Source organism: Pristiophorus japonicus, chromosome 11 (genome assembly GCF_044704955.1).
Source record: "Pristiophorus japonicus isolate sPriJap1 chromosome 11, sPriJap1.hap1, whole genome shotgun sequence".
Classification (NCBI taxonomy): Eukaryota; Metazoa; Chordata; class Chondrichthyes; family Pristiophoridae; genus Pristiophorus; species Pristiophorus japonicus.
The window spans coordinates 67354255-67379136 of record NC_091987.1 but is presented as its reverse complement, the minus strand read 5'-3'; the positions used below and the strand labels follow the sequence as shown (position 1 = coordinate 67379136).

General features: G+C 47.0%; 1 protein-coding gene across 4 annotated transcripts in view; it reads left to right on the top strand.

Moving 5' to 3' along the window:
* The window catches only part of LOC139276061 (cell adhesion molecule CEACAM21-like), a 75087-nt gene that overhangs the window by 30765 nt on the left and 19440 nt on the right, over positions 1–24882 (top strand). For 3 of the 4 annotated variants that reach the window (XM_070893485.1, XM_070893483.1, XM_070893486.1), the window contains exons 3-6: positions 969–1247; positions 4082–4180; positions 8863–8919; positions 9008–9049. In XM_070893485.1, the coding sequence (XP_070749586.1) occupies positions 969–1247; positions 4082–4180; positions 8863–8919; positions 9008–9049 (477 nt within the window). Of the gene's footprint in view, positions 1–968; positions 1248–4081; positions 4181–8862; positions 8920–9007; positions 9050–18732; positions 24481–24882 lie in introns of those variants that run through there. The other variant, XM_070893484.1, reaches the window with a different exon arrangement.

Below are 24882 nucleotides of genomic sequence, written 5' to 3'. Positions count from 1 at the left end.
TGTGGAATACTGTGCTCAGTTTTGATCTCCTCACATGGTGGATGATAGTGAGGCTCTGGAAAGGATACAGAAGAGGGCCACTAGACTAATTCCAAGTCTAAAGCATCTTAGTTATCAAGATAGGTTAAAAGAGTCGGGACTCTTTACTTAGAGCAGCGTCGACTTAGGGGGGGATATGATTGAGGTTTATAAGATAATGAAGGGAATAGACAGTGTTCTAGCTGACCGTTTATTTCAATTAGATAGGTTAGGCAGGACCAGGGACACATTTAAGTTGTATAAGGCTAGATCTAGGTCAGATGTCAGGAGGTGGTTCTTTCCACAGAGAATATAGACCTCTGGAACAAACTGCCCTCTCATGTGATGGATGCAGATTCACTGAACGCCTTCAAGCAAAAGCTAGATTTTTTTTTTCTGGCTGCAGCACAGATTAACTCTTACAGAAGGAAGGTACCGCAGGGAATTTAATGGCCAGAGTGATCTCCTGGACTAGTTTCGATTGTCTAGATGGGTCGGAGAAGAATTTCCCAGATTTTTGTTTCCCCAAATTGGCCTGAGTTTTTTTTTATCGGGTTTTTTGTCTCTCCCAGGAGATCACATAGTTTCAGGTGGGGTGGAGTGTATAAGTTGTGATACACAAGGTATCGCAATTGTGTGGGACAGATGGTCTTTACCTGTCCGTCATTGTTCGTATATTTTGCTCCCTATACCCAAGTCCAACTCATCCAATTGAAGAATTGGGACAGAATTGCTTGAATGCCATCTTTCTATCCCTTCTGTGGGTCCAGATATCAAAATAGAGTATGACTGTGGAGACACCTTTTTGGATGTTGTCTAAACAAAGTGTGTGGCTCCTGTAGGATGCATAATACTTGAAAGTTACCAATACAATTTACCACTGGTTTTAGAGAATGTTGGTTTACTCAAAGTATGAAGACTTAATTTTTTTCTTTTCTTTTAAATTGTAGTACCACTTTCGATGCCAACAATTATCTGCACTCTGAATGCCTCCATTGTTTACCTTGATTGTTACCTAAATGACCAGGATCCCAACGTTACCACTGAATGGAAGCATCGAAACATTACTTTGATCCCAAATGATAACTTTCATTTATCTAATGCAAACAAATATTTAACAATATTGAATCCCGAAAAATTTCCTGGAGAATACACCTGCATCGTGGAACAACCAGAAAACAGCAGTCAGAGTAACCCTTTCCAATTATCTAATTGCTTTGAAAAGGAAGGTGAGATTTTTCTAAAAACAATATTTATTTGTAGAACTCAAAAACCTTGAGGGAGGACAAATATTTCTGCAACAATTTACAAATCATTTTCTTTTAATATGGTGGCTGCGTGGCATCAATAGAAGCTTCTACGGTTTTGCCACTAAGCCTTGGTTCAATTTCCCTTTGAACTGTGTTGAAGTTGATGAACTTGTTTCAGTTTTTTTTCCTAATATGGTGTAATACCAGCTGGCCTATGTGTTATTGAAATCATTTCCCATTGCCCTACTCTCCATCTACTTCTCCCCAACATGCTGCAGCTGGATCACTTCATTGAAAGTCTCGTGTAACTGGTAGTTTATTACATTCTAGAAAAGTGGTTTGAGGCTGCCTGTTGGTTTCTGTTGTCACAAACTTGGGGTCCTATTGAAACAACTATATATTTGGATGTTCCTTCTTTCTTGTAGAGCTCATTACAACTCTGTAATGCAAAATTGGATTAGTAAGTTGTAGTGGAATGTATTAATTCAGTGTTTATACTCTGCACATGTCTCCTCCCACTTCAATACCTCTTCCCACCTTGCCCCCATTACCCTCTATTTGTTTCAATTTTGTGTATGCATCAAGCCTTTCCTTAAATTCTCAGGAGATGTGCTTCCTCCTTCAGACCTACCAGACATCTCTGAACTTTACTGCTGCAAAAACACTGACAGCGCCTCGCCCTTTAAACTGTTGGAGGCCTTTTGTATCCTGCAGTAGCACATTATTCCAATGCCCCAGTGGATGAGCTCTCAGATACAATTATGGTGGGGTGAACACTCATAACAAAAAAATAGCCACAGACAACTACAATGATACCTGGATTCCAAGGTTTAAATTACGAGGAGAGATTATACAAAGTAGGGTTGTTTTCCCTGGAATTTAGAAGATTAAGGGGTGATTTGATTGAAGTTTCCAAGATACTAAGGGGAGCTGACAGGATAGATAGAGAGGAACTATTTTCGCTGGTTGGGGAATCTAGGACTAGGGGACATAGCCTAAAAATTAGAACCAGGTCTTTCAGGGGTGAAGTTAGGAAACACGCAAAGGGTGGTAGAAGTTTTGGAACCTGAGATTGATAAATTTCTGATAACCAAAGTTGTTGTTAATAACTTTTATTTATATAGCGCCTTTAATGTAGTAAAACGTCTCAAGGCGCTTCACAACAATTTTACAACACATTATATATTGACCATTGAGGGAAAGAGAGAAAAGGCGTGAAGAAGTGTAAAAAGTGGTTAAAGGCTTGGGTCCGAAGCAGCAGCCAAAATGCGCACGCAGATAGACGCAGGCAAAAAACAAATTCAAATTACATTGTAAGTAATACAATAAGGAGTATACAATAGTGAAATCAGTATAATAAAGATTAATTATAATTAAACAAAATTAAATAATATATACCATAATTAAAAAATATGGGATATAGGGCTCCATTTTCCCCAGTGATTTGCGCTGTTTTTTTAGACCTAAGTTTTTTTTAAAAATACAAGTTTCCCCAATCAATCTGCACCAGCGTAACTCAGTTACGATTTTTTTTAGGTTAGTTTTTTTTGTGAAGGGGCGTAACCTGCCACCTGTGCCAATTGTGGCCAGTTAAGCAAGTTTGGCCAGCTCAGAGTTACTCCAGTTCTTCTTGGGCCGATGTATGTGGCCTCTGTAGAAAAACCTTCTGGCAGATGCCTAGACAGCAGCAGCACAGGAGGGGAGAGGGGGGTTGCGGTTGCGCAGGAGGGAGCCTTTCGGGTATAATTAGGAGTGGAGACTGGGAGGAAGGAGGCCATTCAGCCAGGGATAGGTGCGGGGACCGGCACCGGGAGGCCCTTTGGCCTGGGATAGGAGCCAGTGCATGGGAGGGTGGGGACTTTAATAACTTGAGGTAAGTAGCTGCAATGTTAAATGTGCTTTTGCTTGATAAGTTGCAGTAGTGTGCTTGTGCAGGTTGCTGTGAACTGGCTGTAAGTGTCACTTTCCAGCCTCAGCCCGCATTGTGTCCCTGGTTACCGTGGCAACCCGATCTTTTTGGCGCAGATTTTGGGTTCCACCCCCAAAACTAAACGACAGGCGGTGCCAAAATGAAGAAATCAAACAGGGAAACTTGGAAGATTTTTTTTGCCGTACTTGGGGCCCCAAACAAACTAGCGTAACTCTTCACGTACGCCAAAAAACAGCTTTGGAGAAAATTGCACCCTAGAATTGGGTCATAGATCAGCCATGATCTCATTGAATGGCAGAACAGTCTCGAGGGGCTAAATGGCCTACTCTTGTTTCAATTTAGCACTAGAGTCTTTTTTTTGTATTGTATTGTGAAACAATTTCACCACACAATGATCTGGATTTCACTTGATCCTGGGCCATTTCGTTATTGGATCTACTGGTCAGAGTGTCACAGGATGATTGAATCTTAGACTTAATAATGTTTGGCACACGCAGGTGTATTATGTGAGGTTCAAGTTCGGCCACATACAGCCTGGATCTACATAGATTCATAGAATCATAGAAATTTACGGTACAGAAAGAGGCCATTCGACCCATTGTGTCTATGTCGGCCGTAAAAGAGCTATCCAGCCTAATCCCACGCTGTAGAAGATGGCCCAGTCACAAATCAATTCTACTGCTGCCGTGGTTGAGATCATCTAACACTGGACAGACCAGAGATTGACCCTAGCACCTTCCTTACCCGTATGGCTCAGTACGACACCACACCGCACAGGGTACTTGCCCACTAAGCCATTCGGGGCTCTCGTAAAATAATCATTCTGAAGAATGTGTTGATCTGAAAATTGTGAAAAATGGACCTGAATTTTTTCTTTTCTCAGGAAATTATCGTACCCATATTATCATTCCGGTTGTCCTTTTATTGGCAGTTCTCATTATCATTGCAGTGATCATCAATTTACGTCAAAAGCGAACAAAATGTAAGTATTCACCTTCTCTGCCTTATTAACCGGATGACTATTAATACAATTGGTGACAAAGCTAAACTTCTTTAATGCTTTGCCAGTGATGCAGTTTTTTATCTACCTTGTAAATTAAAAATGTTACATCTTTGTACGTCCTGTCAATGATTCCATTATAAATTCCTGTGTCCTCATTTATAATGGAAACTGGCCATTTACACTTGCTATATCCTGTGGTGCTGGTTTGCATCTTCCAGCTCCACAGCTTATACTGCACGGAAACTTGGCTTCCACCGATACAACTTTGATGCTTTCCAAATAGTCATAAGTTTTGTTACTTAACTATAAATAATATAAAATGCCAGTAGTATATAAAAATATGCGCAGAAAATATGACTTTAAAATGGGAACTGAATTAGACCTGTATGCCCTTGTCTAGTTATTTATTGCCCTCTAACCATGCTTTACCTGGAGACAGCACTTGGTCTTGACTCCTCAGGTCTAGTACCAAGGGGCATTGAGCTACTATTGCAATGTCATGAGCTTACAGGGAATTGAGACCAACTGTGGTCTTCAGGTGAAGTGGGGTTAGAGGATAAGGAATGATTGGACCTGGGTATGCAGATGTCATTCAGTGCCATCTAAAGTCATCCATTGTGTTATGTTTACATTTTTATTGTAAATTGCTTTGTTAACATTTATAATGAAAACTGCTTATGTAAATTTGTCCTGTGGCGATGCTGCGGTATTTCTACTACAGGCATCTATCTGTGCCATCACTAAAACCACCTGTTTCTTCCTCCGTATCATCACCTGACCGCCCCACCCCTGTCTCGGCTCATCTGTGGCTGGAATACTCATCTATGCCTTTGCTACCTCTAGCCTTGACTATTTCAACGCAGTCCTGACCGGTCTTCTACCATGTTCTACTTGAGCGCATCCAAAACTTTGCTGCCTGTAAACTCTCTCCAAGTCCCGCTCACCCATCACCTCTGTGCCCACTGACCTAAATTGGCTCCCGGTTAAGCAATGCCTCGATTTTAAAATTCTCGTCCTTGTTTTCTAATCCCTCCATGGCCTTGCCCTCCCTTTCTCTATAATCTTCTCCAGTCCTAAAACCCTCTTGAGATCTCAGCGCTCCGCCAATTCTGGCCACTTGAGCATCTCCGATTTTAATTGCTCCACCATTGGTAGCCGTGCCTTCAGCTGCCAAGCACCTACGCTCTGGAATTCCCTCCCAAAACCACACTGCCTCTTTTCCCTCCTTTTAAGATGCTTCTTAAAACCAAGTTTTTGGCCATCTACCCTAATATCTCCTTATGTGCCTCAGTGTCGAATGTTGTTTAATAATGCTCCGGTGAAACACTTTGGGATATTAAAGGCACTATATAAAAACAAGTTGTTGTTGTTTGGTAAGTACAATTTCAGTGTGAGAAGTTTATATAGGTAGTTTCCATGATAAATGTGGACATATGAATTTATAGTGGAAAAAGTTGACAGGAAATGCATGAACATGTATGATGTTTAATAGATATTTATATAATTCCCAGTGCAGCTTTTATATTTAACAAGGAAAAAAAATCTGTGCATCTTAGCTGAAACGTTCAGAACGCACCCGTCTCTCTTCACCCGCCCACCCCCCCAATTCATCCCTCCTTCCTGCTTCCTTTACCCCCCACTATGCAGGGGAAATTAATGGGGAAATAGGAATAAAGGGTTAAATTTTGGCCGAGCCCGTATTTCGGCGCACTTACCGGAGTTGCGCCGCTTATGTAGGTTCCCAGATGCGGCGAAAAAAATGTTGCCACTTTGGCCGCTGTCTGGCCTCTTCACTGCAGTCGCGCAGCGTGGCCAGTCGTTCTGCGCTGGAAAATGTGCCGGGACGTCTGCACATGCGCGGTAGTGATTTGTGATGTCCGCGCATGCGCAGTAGCGCTGCGGGTCTGCAACAACAGTCCCAATTGATGTAAGTCTCTCTGTTTGAGAGCGTGGTGATGTTCATCCCCCCCCCCCCCCCCCCCTGTGTTGCTGGGCTCCTTTTAGGTAAAATTCTCTGCATTTATTCTGCCTCCTTTGATGGGCTAGGGGCGGACTGGAGAACTGATAGAAATCACCAGCAGGCAGGAACACTATCAGTTCTCCTGCCCACACCTAGCCCTGGCCGAGTGGCCTCCCGGTGCAGGAGAACTGATAGAAATCACCAGCAGGCAGGAACACTATCAGTTCTCCTGCCCACCCCTAGCCCTGGCCGAGTGGCCTCCCAGTACGTTGTCCCGCCCCTAGCCCTGGCCGAGTGGCCTCCCGGTGCGTTGTCCCGCCCCTAGCCCTGGCCGAGTGGCCTCCCGGTGCGTTTTCCCGCCCCTAGCCCTGGCCGAGTGGCCTCCTCGTGCGTAGTCCCGCCCCTAGCCCTGGCCGAGTGGCCTCCTGGTGCGTTGTCCCGCCCCTGGCCGAGTGGCCTCCCGGTGCGTAGTTCCGCCCCTAGCCCTGGCCGAGTGGCCTCCTGGTGCGTAGTCCCGCCCCTAGCCCTGGCCGAGTGGCCTCCTGGTGCGTAGTCCCGCCCCTAGCCCTGGCCGAGTGGCCTCCTGGTGCGTAGTCCCGCCCCTAGCCCTGGCCGAGTGGCCTCCTGGTGCGTTGTCCCGCCCTTAGCCCTGGCCGAGTGGCCTCCCGGTGCGTAGTCCCGCCCCTAGCCCTGGCCGAGTGGCCTCCCGGTGCGTTGTCCCGCCCCTAGCCCTGGCCGAGTGGCCTCCTGGTGCGTTTTCCCGCCTCTGGCCGAGTCGCCTCCCGGTGCGTTGTCCCGCCCCTAGCCCTGGCCGATTGGCCTCCCGGTGCATTGTCCCGCCCCTAGCCCTGGCCGAGTGGCCTCCCGGTGCGTTGTCCCGCCACTAGCCCTGGCCGAGTGGCCTCCCGGTGCGTTGTCCCGCCCCTAATCCTGGCCGAGTGGCCTCCCGGTGCGTTGTCCCGCCCCTAACCCTGGCCGAGTGGCCTCCCGTGCATTGTCCCGCCCCTAGCCCTGGCCGAGTGGCCTCCCGGTGCGTTGTCCCGCCCTAGCCCAGGCCGAGTGGCCTCCCGGTGCGTTGTCCCGCCCCTAGCCCTGGCCGAGTGGCCTCCTGGTGTGTAGTCCCGCCCCTAGCCTTGGCCGAGTGGCCTCCCGGTGCGTTGTCCCGCCCCTGGCCGAGTGGCCTCCCGGTGCGTTGTCCCGCCCCTAGCCCTGGCCGAGTGGCCTCCCGGTGCGTTGTCCCGCCCCTAGCCCTGGCCGAGTGGCCTCCCGGTGCGTTGTCCCGCCCCTAGCCCAGGCCAAGTGGCCTCCCGGTGCGTTGTCCCGCCCCTAGCCCTGGCCGAGTGGCCTCCCGGTGCGTTGTCCCGCCCCTAGCCCTGGCCGAGTGGCCTCCTGGTGCGTTTTCCCGCCTCTGGCCGAGTGGCCTCCCGGTGCGTTGTCCCGCCCCTAGCCCTGGCCGAGTGGCCTCCCGGTGCGTTGTCCCGCCCCTAGCCCTGGCCGAGTGGCCTCCCGGTGCGTTGTCCCGCCCCTAGCCCAGGCCAAGTGGCCTCCCGGTGCGTTGTCCCGCCCCTAGCCTTGGCCGAGTGGCCTCCCGGTGCGTTGTCCCGCCCCTAGCCTTGGCCGAGTGGCCTCCCGGTGCGTTGTCCCGCCCCTAGCCCTGGCCGAGTGGCCTCCCGGTGCGTTGTCCCGCCCCTAGCCCAGGCCGAGTGGCCTCCCGGTGCGTTGTCCCGCCCCTAGCCCAGGCCGAGTGGCCTCCCGGTGCGTTGTCCCGCCCCTAGCCCTGGCCGAGTGGCCTCCCGATGCGTTGTCCCGCCCCTAGCCCAGGTCAAGTGTCCTCCCGGTGCGTTGTCCCGCCCCTAGCCCTGGCCAAGTGGCCTCCCGGTGCGTTGTCCCGCCCCTAGCCCTGGCCGAGTGGCTTCCCGGTGCGTTGTCCCGCCCCTAGCCCTGGCCGAGTGGCCTCCCGGTGCGTTGTCCCGCCCCTAACCTTGGCCGAGTGGCCTCCCGGTGCGTTATCCCGCCCCTAACCCTGGCCGAGTGGCCTCCCGGTGCGTTGTCCCGCCCCTAGCCCTGGCCGAGTGGCCTCCCGCAGCCCCGCTTTCTTCCCGGGCCGAGTTTGAAAATGAAGGTAGGACTTCAATTTTTTATTATTGAATTGTTAGTACTTTTTGTTTGCAAATATTGCTAAAGGTAAGGCTTGGTTGGTTTAGGTGCAGGTCCTCCCGCTTCCTTCCCCTATCCCAGGCCGAATGGCCTCCGATGTACCTACCTGCACCAATTTCTTTACTCTCTGCAAGGGTTTTCAGAAGTGGCCACATACGCTGGCCTAAGTAGAAATGGAGTAACTATTAGCTGGACAAAGTTGCCTAAATGGGCAGAACTGGCGTAAGTGGCTGGTAATGCCCCCCTTTGAGGGAAAAAAATGAACCTAAAAAAAAACTTAACTAAGTGAGTTACGCTGGTTGATTGGGGAAACTGGGGATTTTTAAGTTATGCCAGAAAAAGCAGGTTACTCCAAAAAAAATGGAGCAACTCCTGGCCAAAATTGAGCCCATTGAAGGAAACCATTGCTGAGCCATGGAGGGAGACATTAACCTAGAAATGAGATGGTACTGCACCAACTATCCGTTTGTAATTCTTCCAGGTTGCTTGTGGTTGTTTTTGATGGACATGCCGTGGATTTGTTACAAATCTCTTTTTTTTTTAGGTGACCACATGACAGGCGAAGGAACACAGGAACCTCTAAACGCTGAAGCATCACCAGGTAACACCCTACAGCTATCGTCCAGGAATCAAAATATTCTACTTTTATTTTCTCTCTTTGTGATGTGTATTTTTATAACTTTGTTTAGAAAACCCAGGAGAGAGCGAGATTCAAAACAGTCCAGCATCAAGTGAGTATATTATAGTCCTTACGCAGTAATTGCAGCTTCCTATTTTTTTTATTATCTTCCAGAAAAGCCTGGACCACGTACTCCGAGACAGTCAGAGTGTGTGTGTGTGGGGGGGGGGGGAGGGGAGAGGGGAATCCAGGCATTTCTGAAAGAATTGTGGTGCTTCTTTTCAGAGATGTATTGTGGACTCAACTGAAATCTAGTATGCTCCACTCACCATTTCATACATGTGGGGCAGTATAGCCACTGTTGTAATACATGGAATTGTGGCATCCAATTTGCATACAACAAGGCCCCATAAACAGAAATTAAACTCACTGCTTTAATTGCAAACTTGTCCAATTGATAAAGCTATACAACGCAATTTTTTACGGTACATTTAATTCATTTCAAAATTTGGAAAATTAAATATTTTGTTTGATCTTACCTGTCCTGCCCAAATGTACCAGATAGTTTGTTTTAGTGATGGTGCTTAAAGACTAAAGTGTTCTTTAATTGCATACGTTGATGGTGGCCGTCGGGGTAGCAACTCCCTAGGGAGCTCCCCTGCTAAACAACTCATCGGCAATTCCCACCCTCAACCTCTCTCCTCCCACTGTCTAAACTTCCCCAAGCCCCAGCCCTAGCCCCAATAGACCCTAATAGGGGGTCTTAAAGACTTAAATCCCAACCCCGCGAATCCCAAAGTTCGGGCCTACCTCAGGCCTCCCGCCATACCACACATTGGTGACTCCCGGCTGGACCTCGTGCAGTGACTCGATGTGACTTGGTCCTCCCGGCTGGGCCTCCTGCAGCGACTGGGCAGCTGGACCTGGCTATCGGGCCTCCACCTCCTCTCCCTCCCAAATCCCCCCCCCCGGACCTCTCCTTCCCCACTGATGGCCTGGCCTCCTCTCCTCCTCCAGCACATGGTGAGTACAATGGCTGTGACCCCCCCCCCCACCCCCCCATTCTGAACCCCAATGCACCACTGCCCTTGGACCACCTACCATCAAGGATGCTACCCAGCACCAAGCCCGCGGCCAATACCTCGCTGTAGACAATTAGGCCCATATAGCAGTGCCTGGTCTCCAGTCGTCCTGGACCCCCTTGCCACTGGACCAAGACCTCGCTCAGCTAAGCCCGTGCGGTGTGCAACGACCACCCCATGTTGAAAGAAATCATGCACAGGCATCTTCCACTCCTCCTAACATGAAGTTCGGGACCTGGAACGTCAGGACCCTCATGGACAACCCCAACAGCGACAGGCCGGAACGTCGCACCGCCATAGTTGCCCGGGAACTTAGACGCTTTGATATCGAGATCGCAGCCCTGGTGGGCAGGGGAAAGCCAGCTCAAGGAATAAGGTGGAGGTTACACCTTCTTCTGGAAAGGGAAACCAGAGACAGAACGCTGCCTCCACGGAGTCGGCTTCACCATCAAAAACAAGCTGGTCGACCATCTCAAAGACTTCCCCCTGCGGGACTAACGAACGCCTCATGATGCTTCGATTCACCCTATACCGGAACCAGTGCGCCACAGTCATCAGTGCTTATGCCCCAACACTCGATGCAACAGATGAGGCCAAAGAGGGTTTTTACTCCAACCTCAAAGTCCCTGACCTGCGTCCCCGCGGGTGACAAACTGATCCTCCTCAGAGACTTCAGCGCCAGGGTTGGCAGGGACACAGACCTCTGGGGAGGCGTGATTAGCAAAGAGGGGGTAGGGAAAGCCAACTCCAGCAGTACCCTACTTCTGACAAAATGTCTAGAGTATGAACTTGTCATCACCAACACCTTGTTCCGCCAGAGGGACAAATACAAGGCATCGTGGCAACATCCTAGCTCCAAACACTGGCACCTACTCGACTATGCATCGTCCGAGCCAGAGATCGCAAGGATGTGCGCATCACCCGTGCCATGACAGGAGCTGACGACTGCTGGATGGACCACCACCTAATCCGATCCATCATTGACATCAACATAGCCCCAAAGCGAAGGGGGCAGCAGAAGCAATGTCGCAAAAAAGTTAATGCCGGGGCACTTAAGGACCCAGCTAAGAGGACCCTTTACAGTCAGCGCCTCACAGCTAACCTGGCGTGCCTTGATGACTCCGAGACGCAGAATGTCCACAGCGCTTAGTCTGCCCTCCAGGCCTCCATAACCAGTGTCTGCAAGGAGACGCTCGGTCACTCAACCAGGAAGCACCAGGACTTTTTTTTTTTGAGAATGATCAGGAGATTCAAGAACTCATAGATTCCAAGCGCAGGGCCATTTCTGAGCCTTAAACAGCAACCCAACTCGAGAGCAGCAAAGCAGCATTGCAGACGTCTAAAGGCTAAGGTCCAACAAAAAACCCGGGACCTAAAGAACAGGTGGTGGATGGAGAAAAGCACAGGAGATACAACAACTGGCCGACAGCCATGATGTGCAAGGATTCTTCACCGCAATCAAGGCCACATACGGACCAAACTCCCAAGGCCCCACCCTACCCCTGGCCAGGAACGGGGAAAACACTCATCAAGAACACTGAAGCAGTCAGGGCCCGCTGGAAGGAACACTTCGAAGATCTCCTCAATCGAGACTCTGCCTTTGACTCGAGTGTTCTCTACTCCATTCCGCAGCATGCTACCCGCCACCACCTCAGTGAGACCCCAACACTGCACGAGGTAGAAAAAGCCATGAGACAGCTAAAAAACAACAAGGCTACCGGAGTGAATGGAATCCCTGCTGAGGCACTGAAGTATGGCGGAGAGGCACTACTGGCGTGAATACACGACCTCCTCTCTCTCATCTGGAGGGAGGAGAGCATACCGGGGATCTTAAAGATGCAGTGATCGTGACCATCTTTAAAAAAAAAAGGGAACAAGTCTGACTGCAGCAACTACAGAGGAATCTCCCTGCTATCAACCACTGGGAAAGTCGTCTCTAGAGTCCTCCTCAACCGTCTTCTCCCCGTGTCCGAGGAGCTTCTCCCGGAGTCGCAGTGCGGATTTCGTCCCCTCCAGGGCAAAACGGACATGATTTTTGCAGTGCGGCAGCTGCAGGAAAAATGCAGGGAACAGCGCCAGTCCTTGTACATGGCCGCCTTTGACCTTCGACACTGTCAACCACGAGGGTCTTTGGAGCGTCCTCCATTTCAGATGCCCCCAAAAGTACGTCACCATCCTCCGCCTGCTTCACGACGACATGCAGGCCGTGATCCTTACCAACGGATACATCACAGACCCAATCCACGTCCGGACCGGGGTCAAGCAGGGCTGCGTCATTGCCCCAACCTTCTTCTCAATCTTATCTTCCTCGCTGCCGTGCTCCTCATCATCATCATAGGCAGTCCCTCGGAATCGAGGAAGACTTGCTTCCACTCCTGAACTGAGTTCTTTGGTGACTGAACAGTCCAATACGAGAGCCACAGACTCTGTCACAGATGGCCATTGAGGGAAGGGGTGGGTGCGACTGGTTTGCCGCATGCTCTTTCCGCTGTCTGTGCTTGATTTCTGCATGCTCTTGGCGTTGAGACTCGAGGTGCTCAGCGCCCTCTCGGATGCACTTCCTCCACTTAGGGCGGTCTTGGGCCAGGGACTCCCAGGTGTCAGTGGGGATGTCGCACTTTATCAGGGAGGCTTTGAGCAAGCTCCCTGCTGGAGTAGAGCTAAACTACAGAACCAGTGGGAAGTTGTTCAACCTTCATCATCTCCAGGCCAGGTCCAAGACCACTCCAACCTCTGTCATCGAGCTACAGTACGCAGACGACGCCTGCGTCTGTGCCCACAGAGGCTGAACTCCAGGACATAGTCAACGTATTTACCGAGGCGTATGAAAACATGGGCCTTGCGCTAAACAACAGTAAGACAAAGATCCTCCACCAATCTGTCCTCGCCGCACAGCAGTGCCCCGCAGACATCAAGGCGTGACCCTGGACAACGTGGACCACTTCCCTTATCTCGGGAGCCTCCTATCATTATATCATAGGCAGTCCCTCGGAATCGAGGAAGACTTGCTTCCACTCTTAGCATGAGTTCTTAGGTGGCTTTACAGTCCAATACGAGAACCACAGTCTCTGTCACAGGTCATTGAGTCAGATAGTCATTGAGGGAAAGGGTGGGCAGGGAGCCTGGTTTGCCACACGCTCCTTCCGCTGCCTGCGCTTGATTCTGCATGCTCTCGGTGACGATACTCGGAGCTCAGCGCCCTCCCAAATGCACTTCCTCCACTTAGGGCGGTCTATGGCCAAGGACTCCCAGGTGTCAGTGGGGATGTCGCACTTTATCAGGGAGGCTTTGAGGGTGTCCTTGTAACGTTTCCTCTGCCCGCCTTTGGCTCGTTTGCTGTGGACGAGTTCAGAGTCGAGCGCTTGCTTTGGGAGTCTCGTGCCTGGCATGCGAACAATGTAACCGGCCCAGCAGAGCTGATCAAGCGTGGTCAGTGCTTCAATGCTGGGGATGTTGGCCTGGACGAGGACACTAATGTTTGTGCGTCTGTCCTCCCAGAGGATTTGCAGGATCTTGCGGAGACATCGCTGGTGGTATTTCTCCAGCGATTTGAGGTGTCTACTGTACATGGTCCACGTCTTGAGTCTTACAGGAGGGTGGGTATTACTACGGCCCTGTAGACCATGAGCTTGGTGATAGTCTTGAGGGATTGGTCTTCACACACTCTTTTCCTCAGGCGGCCGAAGGCTGCACTGACACACTGGAGGCAGTGTTGGATCTCGTCATCGACGCCTGTTCTTGTTGATAGGATGCTTCCGAGATGGGGAAGTGGTCCATGTTGTCCAGGGCCATGCCGTGGATCTTGATGTCTGGGGGGCAGTGCTGTGCGGTGAGGACAGGTTGGTGGAGGACCTTTGTCTTACTAATGTTTAGCCTAAGGCCCGCGTTTTCATACGCCTCGGTAAATACGTCGACTATGTCCTGGAGTTCAGCCTCTGTGTGTACAGACGCAGGCGTCGTCTGCGTACTGTAGCTCGACGACACAGGTTGAGGTGGTCTTGGACCTGGCCTGAAGGTTGAACAGCTTCCCACTGGTTCTGTAGTTAAGCTCCCCGCTGGAGTGGAACTAATCAACTGTGAGGTGGAGCATGGCAGCGAGGAAGATTGAGAAGAGGGTTGGGGCGATGACGCAGCCCTGCTTGACCCCGGTCCGGACGTGAATTGGGTCTGTGATGGATCCGTTGGTAAGGATCATGGCTTGCATGTCGTCAAAAGCAGGCATTGACGACGAGATCCAGCACCGCCTCCAGTGCAACCTTCGGCTGCCTGAGGAAGAGAGTGTTTGAAGACCAGGCCCTCAAAACTGTCACCAAGCTCATGGTCTACAGGGCCATAGTAATACCTGTCCTCCTGTATGACTCAGAGACGTGGACCATGTACAGTAGACACCAAGTCGCTGGAGAAATACCACCAGCGATGTCTCCGCAAGACCCTGCAAATCCCCTGGGAGGACAGACGCACAAACATTAGCATGCAGGCCAACATCCCAAGCATTGAAGCACTGACCACACTTGATCAGCTCCGCTGGGCAGGCCACATAGTTCACATGCCAGACACGAGACTCCCAAAGCAAGCGCTCTACTCTGAACTTGTCCACGGCAAACAAGCCAAAGGCGGGCAGAGGAAACATTACAAGGGCACCCTCAAAGCCTCCCTGATAAAGTGCGACATCCCCACTGACACCTGGGAGTCCCTGGCCACAGACCGCCCTAAGTGGAGGAAGTGCATTCGGGAGGGTGCTGAGCTCTCAAATATCGTCATCAAGCGCAGGCAGCGGAAGGAGCGTGCAGCAAACCAGTCCCACCCACCCTTTCCCTCAACAACTATCTGTCCCACCTGTGACAGAGGCTGTGGTTCTCATATATTGGATTGTACAGCCACCTAAGAACTCATGCTAAGAGTGGAAGCAAGTCTTCCTCGATTCCGAGAAACTGCCTATGATGATGAAATGATGGCCAAGATACCAGAAGAGCTCCCCTGCTCTTCTTTGAATAGTGCCATGGAATCTTTTACATGGAACCTTGCCTGAGAGACAGGACCTCAGTTTAGTGTCTTATCCCCTAAAAATAGACATCCAGGCTCTTTGCATAGACAAATAAAGGGGCTACCATCTGTTTGAGGCCCCCGCCTGCAATATTGATTTTTCCCGTGTCAACCAGCACCAGCTTCATTCAGGAAGAACAGGTCTACAAGCAGCCTAACCCTTAAAGACACAGCTGCCAGCCAGCATCAAAAAGGTATGTTTGTTAAAACTACTTACCTGAATGTGGAGCCAGGAGGAGCAGGAGTGCTCCTCCTAACCCAATATTAAAGCTTGCCCCCCCCCCCACCGCCCCACCAATCGTCATCACGACTTTGACCTCGAACACCGCCCCCTCCTCTGACCATGACCTCAAGTTTTTGCTTTACATCTGTTAACTTCCAGCAGAAACTAATGTGCAATGGCTCTAAGTTCTTTTCCTAAATGACTTTTGTTGGTACAGAATTGCATTGATGTAATTTATGGGCAGCACTGTCATGTGAACAACACCACCATAGGCTCATTAAACTTTCCATACTGACTCGTTAATGGGTTTTTTTGAGGCACTCAGCCCAACACAGGACACATTTACAAAACAAAAGCAAAATACTGCGGATGCTGGAAATCTGAAATAGAAACAGAAAATGCTGGAAATATTCAACAGGTCAGACAGCATCTGCGGAGAGAGAAATCGAGTTAGCACTTCAGGTCAATGACCTTCCGTCAGAACTGGGACACATTTCCCTTGCTAAATGAAATCCTGCTACTAATAACAAGGCTCGTTTTGGAGAACTTCACTGAACAAAGTCATGAATAATTCGAACAGTAAAACATGAAAATTAGCAATAAGAAACCAGGGGACCAGGATAGGTTGTTAGAAAAAAGAAACCTTGGCAAAATCACGATTTCCTCCAAATTATACAAAAAAGAGATCATTATCCCAAGGAAATGAAACACAAGAACCACACCAAAGGGACCTCCTCATATGTAAGCCCTACATTTCATATTGCAATGATCTAAACTGCACATTCAGATTACCATTCACCCAGGAAGCAGCACCTAGCTACCTGATTTAAATACAAGACCATTTAATTGGAAAACTCAACTGTTTTAATGTTCTGACACAAAGCAACTGAGCCATTGCATAAACATAAAAGAAATCCCATTGGATGTAATATTTATACAACTTGTGGACCTAACATCAATAACTCCTCACTCATTGTTCATTTGAGACTATTTATCTGAATAGCATAACCAGACACCAAATATGGTTTGCAACTTAAATTGTGATCGACTAAGTCTTGACACACTCGATGTTTCTAAGCAGTAGTCATACAGGGGGAAAAAAAACAATTCATCCACTTTTCCTCTAATAGAGATGTAATCTTCATTGAATCTTTCGTTCTCGTCTCTCTATAAGTTGGGAAGGAAAGCTCAAGATCTTTATCGGTCTCTAGTCATGTATACTGTCCTAGATGATTCATTATGTCCTCATAACAGATATTGTGAACAAGACCCCTGCAGAAGTGAGATTGTTCCTACTAAACTTTCAGATACTAATGTTTACCATCTCGTGCCCATTGTATCAAAATGTATTGACAAAGCTTTAGTCAAACAGGCATGAATCTCTCATCCTGCATCGCAACAGCACAGTCAGCTAAATTGTACACAGATATACCAAATCCTAAAGCATCCTGGAAATGAATAATTAACCATTTCATTATTTCTAGCTATAGAACAAATCTACAAGCCATCCACAAGTTACAGAAAGGATTAAACCAAATCCTAATCCTACATGTATGCACAAATAGGGTATCTTACAGTCCCCCATGAAATATGAAATAGTATCTGTTCTCCCTAATCTCTTTGACAGCTCCGTTTCATAGTATATATGGGGAAACAGAGGAGCTGGACTGCAGATAGATCCATGGTTGCTGTCACTGTCTCTCTCTCATGAGCATGAGGGCTTCCCGTGAGGTAGGACCAGTTTTTCTCCATAAAGCCCCAGTCTATCTTCTTGCATTTTCCAGCTCCATGACCATCAGCAATGGTATTCCATGATTAGCCAACAAGAGTCTCATAGCAAGGGGTGGTAGTTTGTGTCAGATTTTCTCCATGTCAGATGTAGAGTACTTCACCATCACCAAGCGTTCGAAATACTTAATTGTCACAATCCACCATCAAGGTGACCATGCCACATACAACATCTAAGATGGTCAGAAAGCAATTGCTGTCAGCCCTGGGCTTTCGGGATAGAATTTTCAGATTAAGAATCTACATGCAGGATTCTTGCATTGTTTGCCTTTCTTCAATGAAGCAAAGCCCCAATGAAGGTTAAGCTTGAATGTGTGCCCAAGCAATTCTCATGGTTCAGAGGCCCTGGATGTATTTTTTCAGCACACGAGGGAGATCCAAAGCAAGCTTGGGTGAGTTTGTAGTAAAGAGCGAAACCTTTTGCTGGCAGGCAGGCTACAGTCTACATTATCCTGTTACTCAGCACAGTGGAGGGCAGTTAGTCTTGTTGCATATCTCTTCGCCAAACTCCTTAATTAGATTATCAGTAAACTTGGTATGTGGCATTGGACTTGGGGGTGGGGGGGGGGGGGGGGGGCGTGGAGCATTATGGTTGGCATGTCCTTTTACCAATCTAAGGGCAGATTTTCCATATAGCTGTTGAGGAAAGTCTGAGACTTGGACGACAGCTGCTGGAAGATGTTGCCTGGAGACTAGGTTTGTGAATGTAGTTACATATCCACAATTTGCTGCCCATCTTAATTGAGTTCCAGAGAGTCAAGCATTTGCTGCTGAAGCTCCACACCTCCAACTAGTCAAACCTAATTTGGTAGGGTATAGCACGTGCCCATGCTATGATTAGAGGGGTGGTGGCAATGCAATCAGAAATGTTATGGTGAGCTCTATTCACCGTTTGCAAGGAGTACAAATCCAAAGATTGAAATGTCATCAAATCATAGTTTTTGAAGGGATGGTTCATATTCTTTTGTGTGCTAATAAATTTTGACCTGGATCTATGGACCTGCTTTAGCTGTCGGTTTAAGTGTCAGCTTAGCTCATGGTAACATTACACCATTTACCTCTCCATTAACATCACCAAAATCAGATTAACTGGACATTTATCTCACTGGTGGGACCTTGCTGCCTCATTTGCCTACATAACCATGACTACAAAAAAAAGTAATTGTCTGTAAAGCACTTTGAGATATCCTGAGGATTTAAAAGGGGCTTTCATTGATTTCCGCTTGGGGGACAATTGGCCTCAACACATTTGGGTTAGGAAAGGATTGCTGGATACTATTCTTGCTGATTGCTGTTCAGTAACTCCTGCTGCAATTGCACTTGTGTGAGCACCTGCTGAGGGCAGCACATTGCTCAATTGTGACAGCCTCCACAGTTAAATAGCCTGCCTACATTTGAAGTCTAAGCTCACATATGAAGAAGGGTCACTTGTATGAAATACCAGAAAACAACCAATGCTTGCAGAATTGTCCCTGAATATGATTCAATTCTTTCAAAAGAAGAGAAAAAAAAGTCATCCTGTCCAGGGCTATTTGCATTTCTCCTCCCCACTTAATCCATCAAGGATGTGTTAACATTTGTGAAACTTTCACAAGAGTTAGTTATTACTTTACTGCATTTTATGTGGAATGCTGCTCACTTTTATTTAATTGACTACAGATGAATCTGAGAAGATCAGAGAAGACAGTGCAGATATTGGCAATCCTAAAGATATGGAGTAAGCAGCTTTCCTTGCACCCGATACTGAACAAGATGGAGAAGAAAAGACCAACTACGAGGGAGGAAGATCCTTTGTATGGTGGTAATTGGGGAAAGCATTACCACCAACAGTTCTTTGATAAGCCAATTGATGGCGAGAACAATGACTAGTCTGTAAATTGTAATGGATTACCCATCCTTGCCTACTGAAAAATGGAAAGGCAAAGCCTGACTGTGCTTCTGTTACAAGGATGATAATCTAGCCACTTTATGACTTCCATTGTTAATGGAGGCTTATGGGGCAAAGGACTGGAATATGCACTTGTGTCTTCAATTTGTTAATAAGTAAACAAACTTTAAAAAAATCTGAGACGAACTACAGCTCTCCCAATAGTCTAATGAAGAATTGAACCACCTAATGTAGCACTCAGCTATGCAGACCTGAAAATCACAGCTTTAATTGGCTTATCTCCGTTGTGACAGCGTTATTGTAATTGATCTCGGAGCCTCTGTATTAAGGGAAGATAAATTAGGCTCCTAACTAAAGAATATACCTTGGGTGAGGTGCCAGAGCACCCATAAAACCACACTAACATGAGACAGCACTTTCAGGTGGTGATGAAGGAGAATTTCAGTGGCAAGTAACATTCATGCCACACAAGTGCCAGGCAATGACCATCTCCAGCAAGAGAGAGTCTAACCACCTCCACTTGACATTCAACAGCATTACCATCACCTTCTCCCCTCACTATCAACGTCCTATGGTTTACCATTGACCAGAAACTTAATTGGACCAGCCACAAATACTGTGGCCGTAAGAGCAGGTCAGAGGCTGGGTGTTCTGTCATGAGTGATTCAACTCCTGACTCCCTAAAGCCTTTCCACCATCTACAAGGCAGAAGTCAGGAATGTGATGGAATACTCTCCACTTGCCTGGATGGGTGTAGATCCAACAGCACTTGTGAAGCTCCGCACCATCCAGGACAAATCAGCCCGCTTGATTGTGACCTCATCCACCACCTCAAACATCCACTCTCTCCACCACGGCATACCGTGGCTGCAGTGTATACCATCTACAAGATGTACTGCAGCAACCTGCCAAGACTCGTGACACCTCTTGCCGAGAAGGACAAGGCCATCGGGCACAAGGGAAACACCATCATCTGCAAGTTCCTCTCCAAGTCACACACTATCCTGACTTGGAAATATATTGCCATTCCTTCATTGTTCGCTGGGTCAAAATCCTAGAACTCCCTCCATAACAGCACTGTGGGCGTACCTTCACCACATGGACTGCAGAAGTTCAAGAAGGCAGCTCATCACCACCTTCGAGGGCAATTAGGGATGGGCAATAAATGCCGTCTCTGCCGGTGATGCCCACATCCCATGAATTAATTAAAAAATTCATAATCTTTGGGTAGGCAGGCCATACTCAGCACACCATCTGTGAAAGTAACTCTGCTGCTTAATCCCTGTATCTCTTTTTTTAAACAAAAAGGGGAAAATATTTTGTAATATTTTTAGGCAGCAGTAAATGCAGGACTATCAGCCAAAATTGAGCGCTCTCCCTTTTTTTATTTGCCTTCAACTCCACGCGTGTAATTATCACTGTTTTTGAGTGTAGAAGAATCTTTACATGTTCTCTCACAGAGCAATCTTCCGTATATATTTAGTATTGCACTCTTCAGTTAATTACTTGAAGATAATAACAGAATATGCTTAAACAGCTAGCTACTAATATTCTCAGAAAACCATTCCAGAGAACGTGTAAGACACATATTTGAAGAGAAAGACGAGAATGGTAGTTGCAGTTAAATTGGTGCTGATTGCCGTAGCCAATTGCTTCGTTTTTCATAAGGATTAGTAACAGTTCATCAGTCGGCTCACAGTTGTCTACTCATGCTTTGTGTCAGTGAAATTAGTTCTTGTGCTTAGAGGATTGAAAATGGATTTCAGATTAAAGCAAAAATAATTTTGAAATAACTATTGCCATATTTAAAATCTATTGTATTTTGACTTTCTTCCCCAGTCACTGCTGGGGAACCCATTTTATTTATTAGGAAAATGGATTTTAGCACAGCAATGCAGTGATTCAAGATGACCTGCATTCTATATATTAATGAATTATGTGAATTATTTTATTGTATTTTAACAACAAAACCATGTTACCTGTACCCGTGGCAAAGGAGCGGCGAGAGACTGTAGAGGGAAGTGGTCGAGGCCCAGGGGAGACGTGAGTTTGTGGCCCAGGGGCAGCACGGGCCAGCCCACACTGCGATATGTGTGCACATTAGGTCCGTGCAGCAGAGCTGGTCTTAGGTAATTCTTACCACTGGACCAAGACCTAGCTCTGTCAAGCCCGTGTGGTGGCTGGTATGCAACGGCCACTACACGTTTTTAAAAAAAAAATCCATGCACAGGCATCTTCCACCTTTTCAGGATATAGTTCAGGTCCTTCATAGAAATAACTGTGAACTCATCCTTTTTTGGCGTGGAAGCAAGTCATCCTCATTTCGAGGGACTGCCTATGAATGAGTGACCTTTTAAAATCACTCCCACTTTCAGCAGTCAATTGAGCAATAGGCTCTCGTCGCCGAGAACATGCAGAAACCAAACGCAGACAGCGGAAGGAGCGTGTGGCAAACCAGACTCCCCGCCCACCCTTTCCTTCAACCACTGTCTGTCCCACCTGTGACAGAGACTCTAATTCCCGTATTGGACTATACAGTCAGTCACCTGAGAACTCACTTTTCGAGTGGAAACAAGTCTTCCTCGATTTCAAGGGATTGCCTATGATGATGATGATGATAATGAGGCTTGGGGGAAAAAAAGACTTGCATTTATATAGCGCCTTTCATGACCTCAGGATGTTCCAATGCACTTTACAGTCAATGATATACTTTTGAAGTGTAGTCACTGTAGTAACATAGGAAACGCAACAGCCAATTTGTGCCCAGCAAGCTCCCACAAACAACAATGTGATGATGACCAGATAATCTGTTTTTGTTGTGTTGATTGAGGGATAAATATTTGACAGGGCACCAGGGATAACTCCCCTGCTCTTCAAAATAGTGCCATGAGATCTTTTACATCCACATGAGACAGCAGTTTAATGTCTCATCCGAAAGACAGCACATCCAACAGTGCAGTGCTCCCTCAGTACTACACTGGAATGTCAGCCAAGATTTATGTGCTAGTCCTTGGAGTGGGACTTGAACCCACAACCTTCTGACTCCGAGGCCAGAGTGCTGCCCACTGAGCCACAGCTTGCTCCACATCTAGTTCTTTGATCCTGCTCCAGTCGAGTGAAGCTCTGTGCCAGTCGAGTGAAGCTCTGTGCCAGGAGAGTGATTTTTCTGAATTTGTCCTCCTATTCCTTAAAACTGTATGGCTAAAAATACAAAACTGACCTATCAACACCTAAAAATAGAAAATGTGTTGGGTGTAGGCCCTTCATCAGGTTTAAAGAAGGACCTGCACCCAAAATATTAACCTACGTTTCCAGCATTTTATCTGTTTATGCTTTTATAAAATAAAATATATTTTTGTAAAACTTATTAAACTTTTTTCTGCTTGGTTTTTATTTTCAAACATTGATTTATAAAGGGCATAAAACCCTATACAATGGAAAAGACTTTCATGTTCTGTCTGTACAGTAACATAAAATAAGTCAGTGTTCCTCTTGATTGCAACTGCAGGAAAGTCAGACACTAGGCAAGTGATTATTGGTGCAATATGCAATTTTATGTACTACTCTCTAACCCCTACCCAATCACACATTAAATATTATGGAGCAGAAACTCCATTGAATTTAACATTTAAATGCTGTGGGAGGGTGAAAGGAATTGGATAGAATGTGTAAATTTGTCAATAGTTTTTACTGCTATATTTCTTTTAAAGTCATCCTCTATTAGAGGGACTGCCTATGATTTTTTTAATGTAGTATTAACTTGCAGTTTTTACTAAATCATTTTACATTGTTGAAAGGAATAGCCATCACTGGAAAGAAATGCCTTGTGTTTTTCTGCTTTGCTTCAAGTATTGCTCTGGAACTCCCTGTCTAAATCTCTCTCCCTCTCTTTCCCCCTTCAAGACATTCCTTAAAACATACCTCTTTTGACCAAGCTTTTGGTCACCTGTGCTAATTTCTACTTATTCAGCTCAATGTCAAACTTTTAATCTTGTAATACTCCCGTGAAGCGCCTTGGAATGTTTCATTACGTTAAAGGCACTATATAAATACAAGTTGTTGTTTAGAATTTGTTTTTAAGAATGCACACACAGATTTTTGCAGCAGTTGTCTGGTTCACAAGGGTTTGAAATCCTTGCTGCTCTTTCAGGTGCTGATGACTGGGCTCTACCCTCCAGCCACAGAAATCTAGCAGTGTGGAAGCTGGGCACTTAATGTGACAGGCTTCAATGACTGGGAATTCAGCGCCATAGTCAACTGATTGCTGTTCTTGAGGTATTTGAAAAACATTTCAGTACCATGTCCGTAGCAGTGAGCACATAAGAAAACAAAGTCTGTCAGAAAACCTAGAATCATCAGAAAGAAGCTGTATAAACATAGCATTGGCAAAGTAGTTTTCAGCCATACAGAACTTATACAGTGGCCATTATGGGCACTATCAGAGCTCAACATCCAGTTGCAGGAGAGGGCTGCTCAAGAACACAATGCATTGGAAGTGCATCCTGTGCAGAATCAACTGCCTAGTGAGTGAGTCTAGGGACACAGATAATAACTTTTATTTATATAGCACCTTTTAACATGCCAAGGTGCTTTACAACAAAATTACAAGACAAAACCGATAAATTTGACACCGAGCCGCAAAAGAAGAAATTAAGGCAGATGACCAAAAGCTTGTTTAGAGGTAAGTTTTAAGGAGCGTCTTAAAAGAGGAATGAGAAGTAGAGAGGCGGGGAGGTTTAGGGAGGGAGTTCCAGAGCTTAAGGCCACCGATGGTTGAGCAGTTATAATGAGGAATGTTCAAGAGGCCAGAATTTGAGGAGTGCAGACATCTTGTGGGGTTGTGAAGCTGAAAAAGATTACAAAGTTAGGGAGGGGCAAGGCTATGGAGTGATTTGTAAACCAGGATGAGAATTTTGAAATCGAAGCATTGTTTAACCAGGAGCCAATGTAGGTCAGAAAGCACAGGGGTGATGGGTGATCATGACTTGGTGCGAGTTAGTGCACAGGCTGCTGTGTTTTGCATGACCTCAAGTTTACGTAGTGTAGATTGTGGGAGGCCGGCCAGGAGTGAGTTGGGAGTAGTCCAGTCTAGAGGTAACAACGGCATGATTGAGGGTTTCAGCAGCAGAAGAGCTAAGGCAGGGGTGGAGACGGGCAATGTTTTATGCTGCAGATATGTGGCTGGAAACTCATTTCAGGGTCAAATATGACACCTAGGATAATCAACTTTCCACACTTTCATGGTAGTGAAGGTCACCGCTCCCCTCAACTTGTATGCCACAGGGACTTTCCAGATACCCACAGGGGATATTATAGGAGCCGGTCACTATGCTGCCCATTACTGCAGTGGCACTTTTTGCCATGTACTGTTTCCTGCATTTTCTGTTTGTGTTCCATATAAATGAGCCTGCTTTTCTTGCATAATTTCTGGAAATATCTAAATCTGCTTTGTTTACTTTATTCTTATGCAGGAAAATTATTGGTTGACCAATAAAAGTTGCGACTTACATGCAAAGCAATTCATTTTATTGTGTTTCAGTGACTATCGTGTCTGAGTATTTTGTGTTTGTGTTCAGTATGTTTTCTATTCTGCATTTTTCACTTTTCAGTCATGTGCTCAACATAACCTAGTTGACTAGAAGCCCTACTACATGCTTCATAGCTGGGGGAAAAGAAACCATGGGTGACCACACTAACAACTAGCCAGCTGTATGGGATTCATAGACACCAGATGTCACCTAGAACTCCGCCTTACACTTGCTGGCCCTGAATTTAAAAGGTCCTCGGGTGATTTACCCCTCTGAAACTGATATAATTAAAGACATATCTCCATTTTCTCATTTTTAGGTGGTATTTTAAAACAACATTTTGGATCACTTGGGAAAAGACTAAAGTGGGTAGGAGTTACCATTTCATTTCAT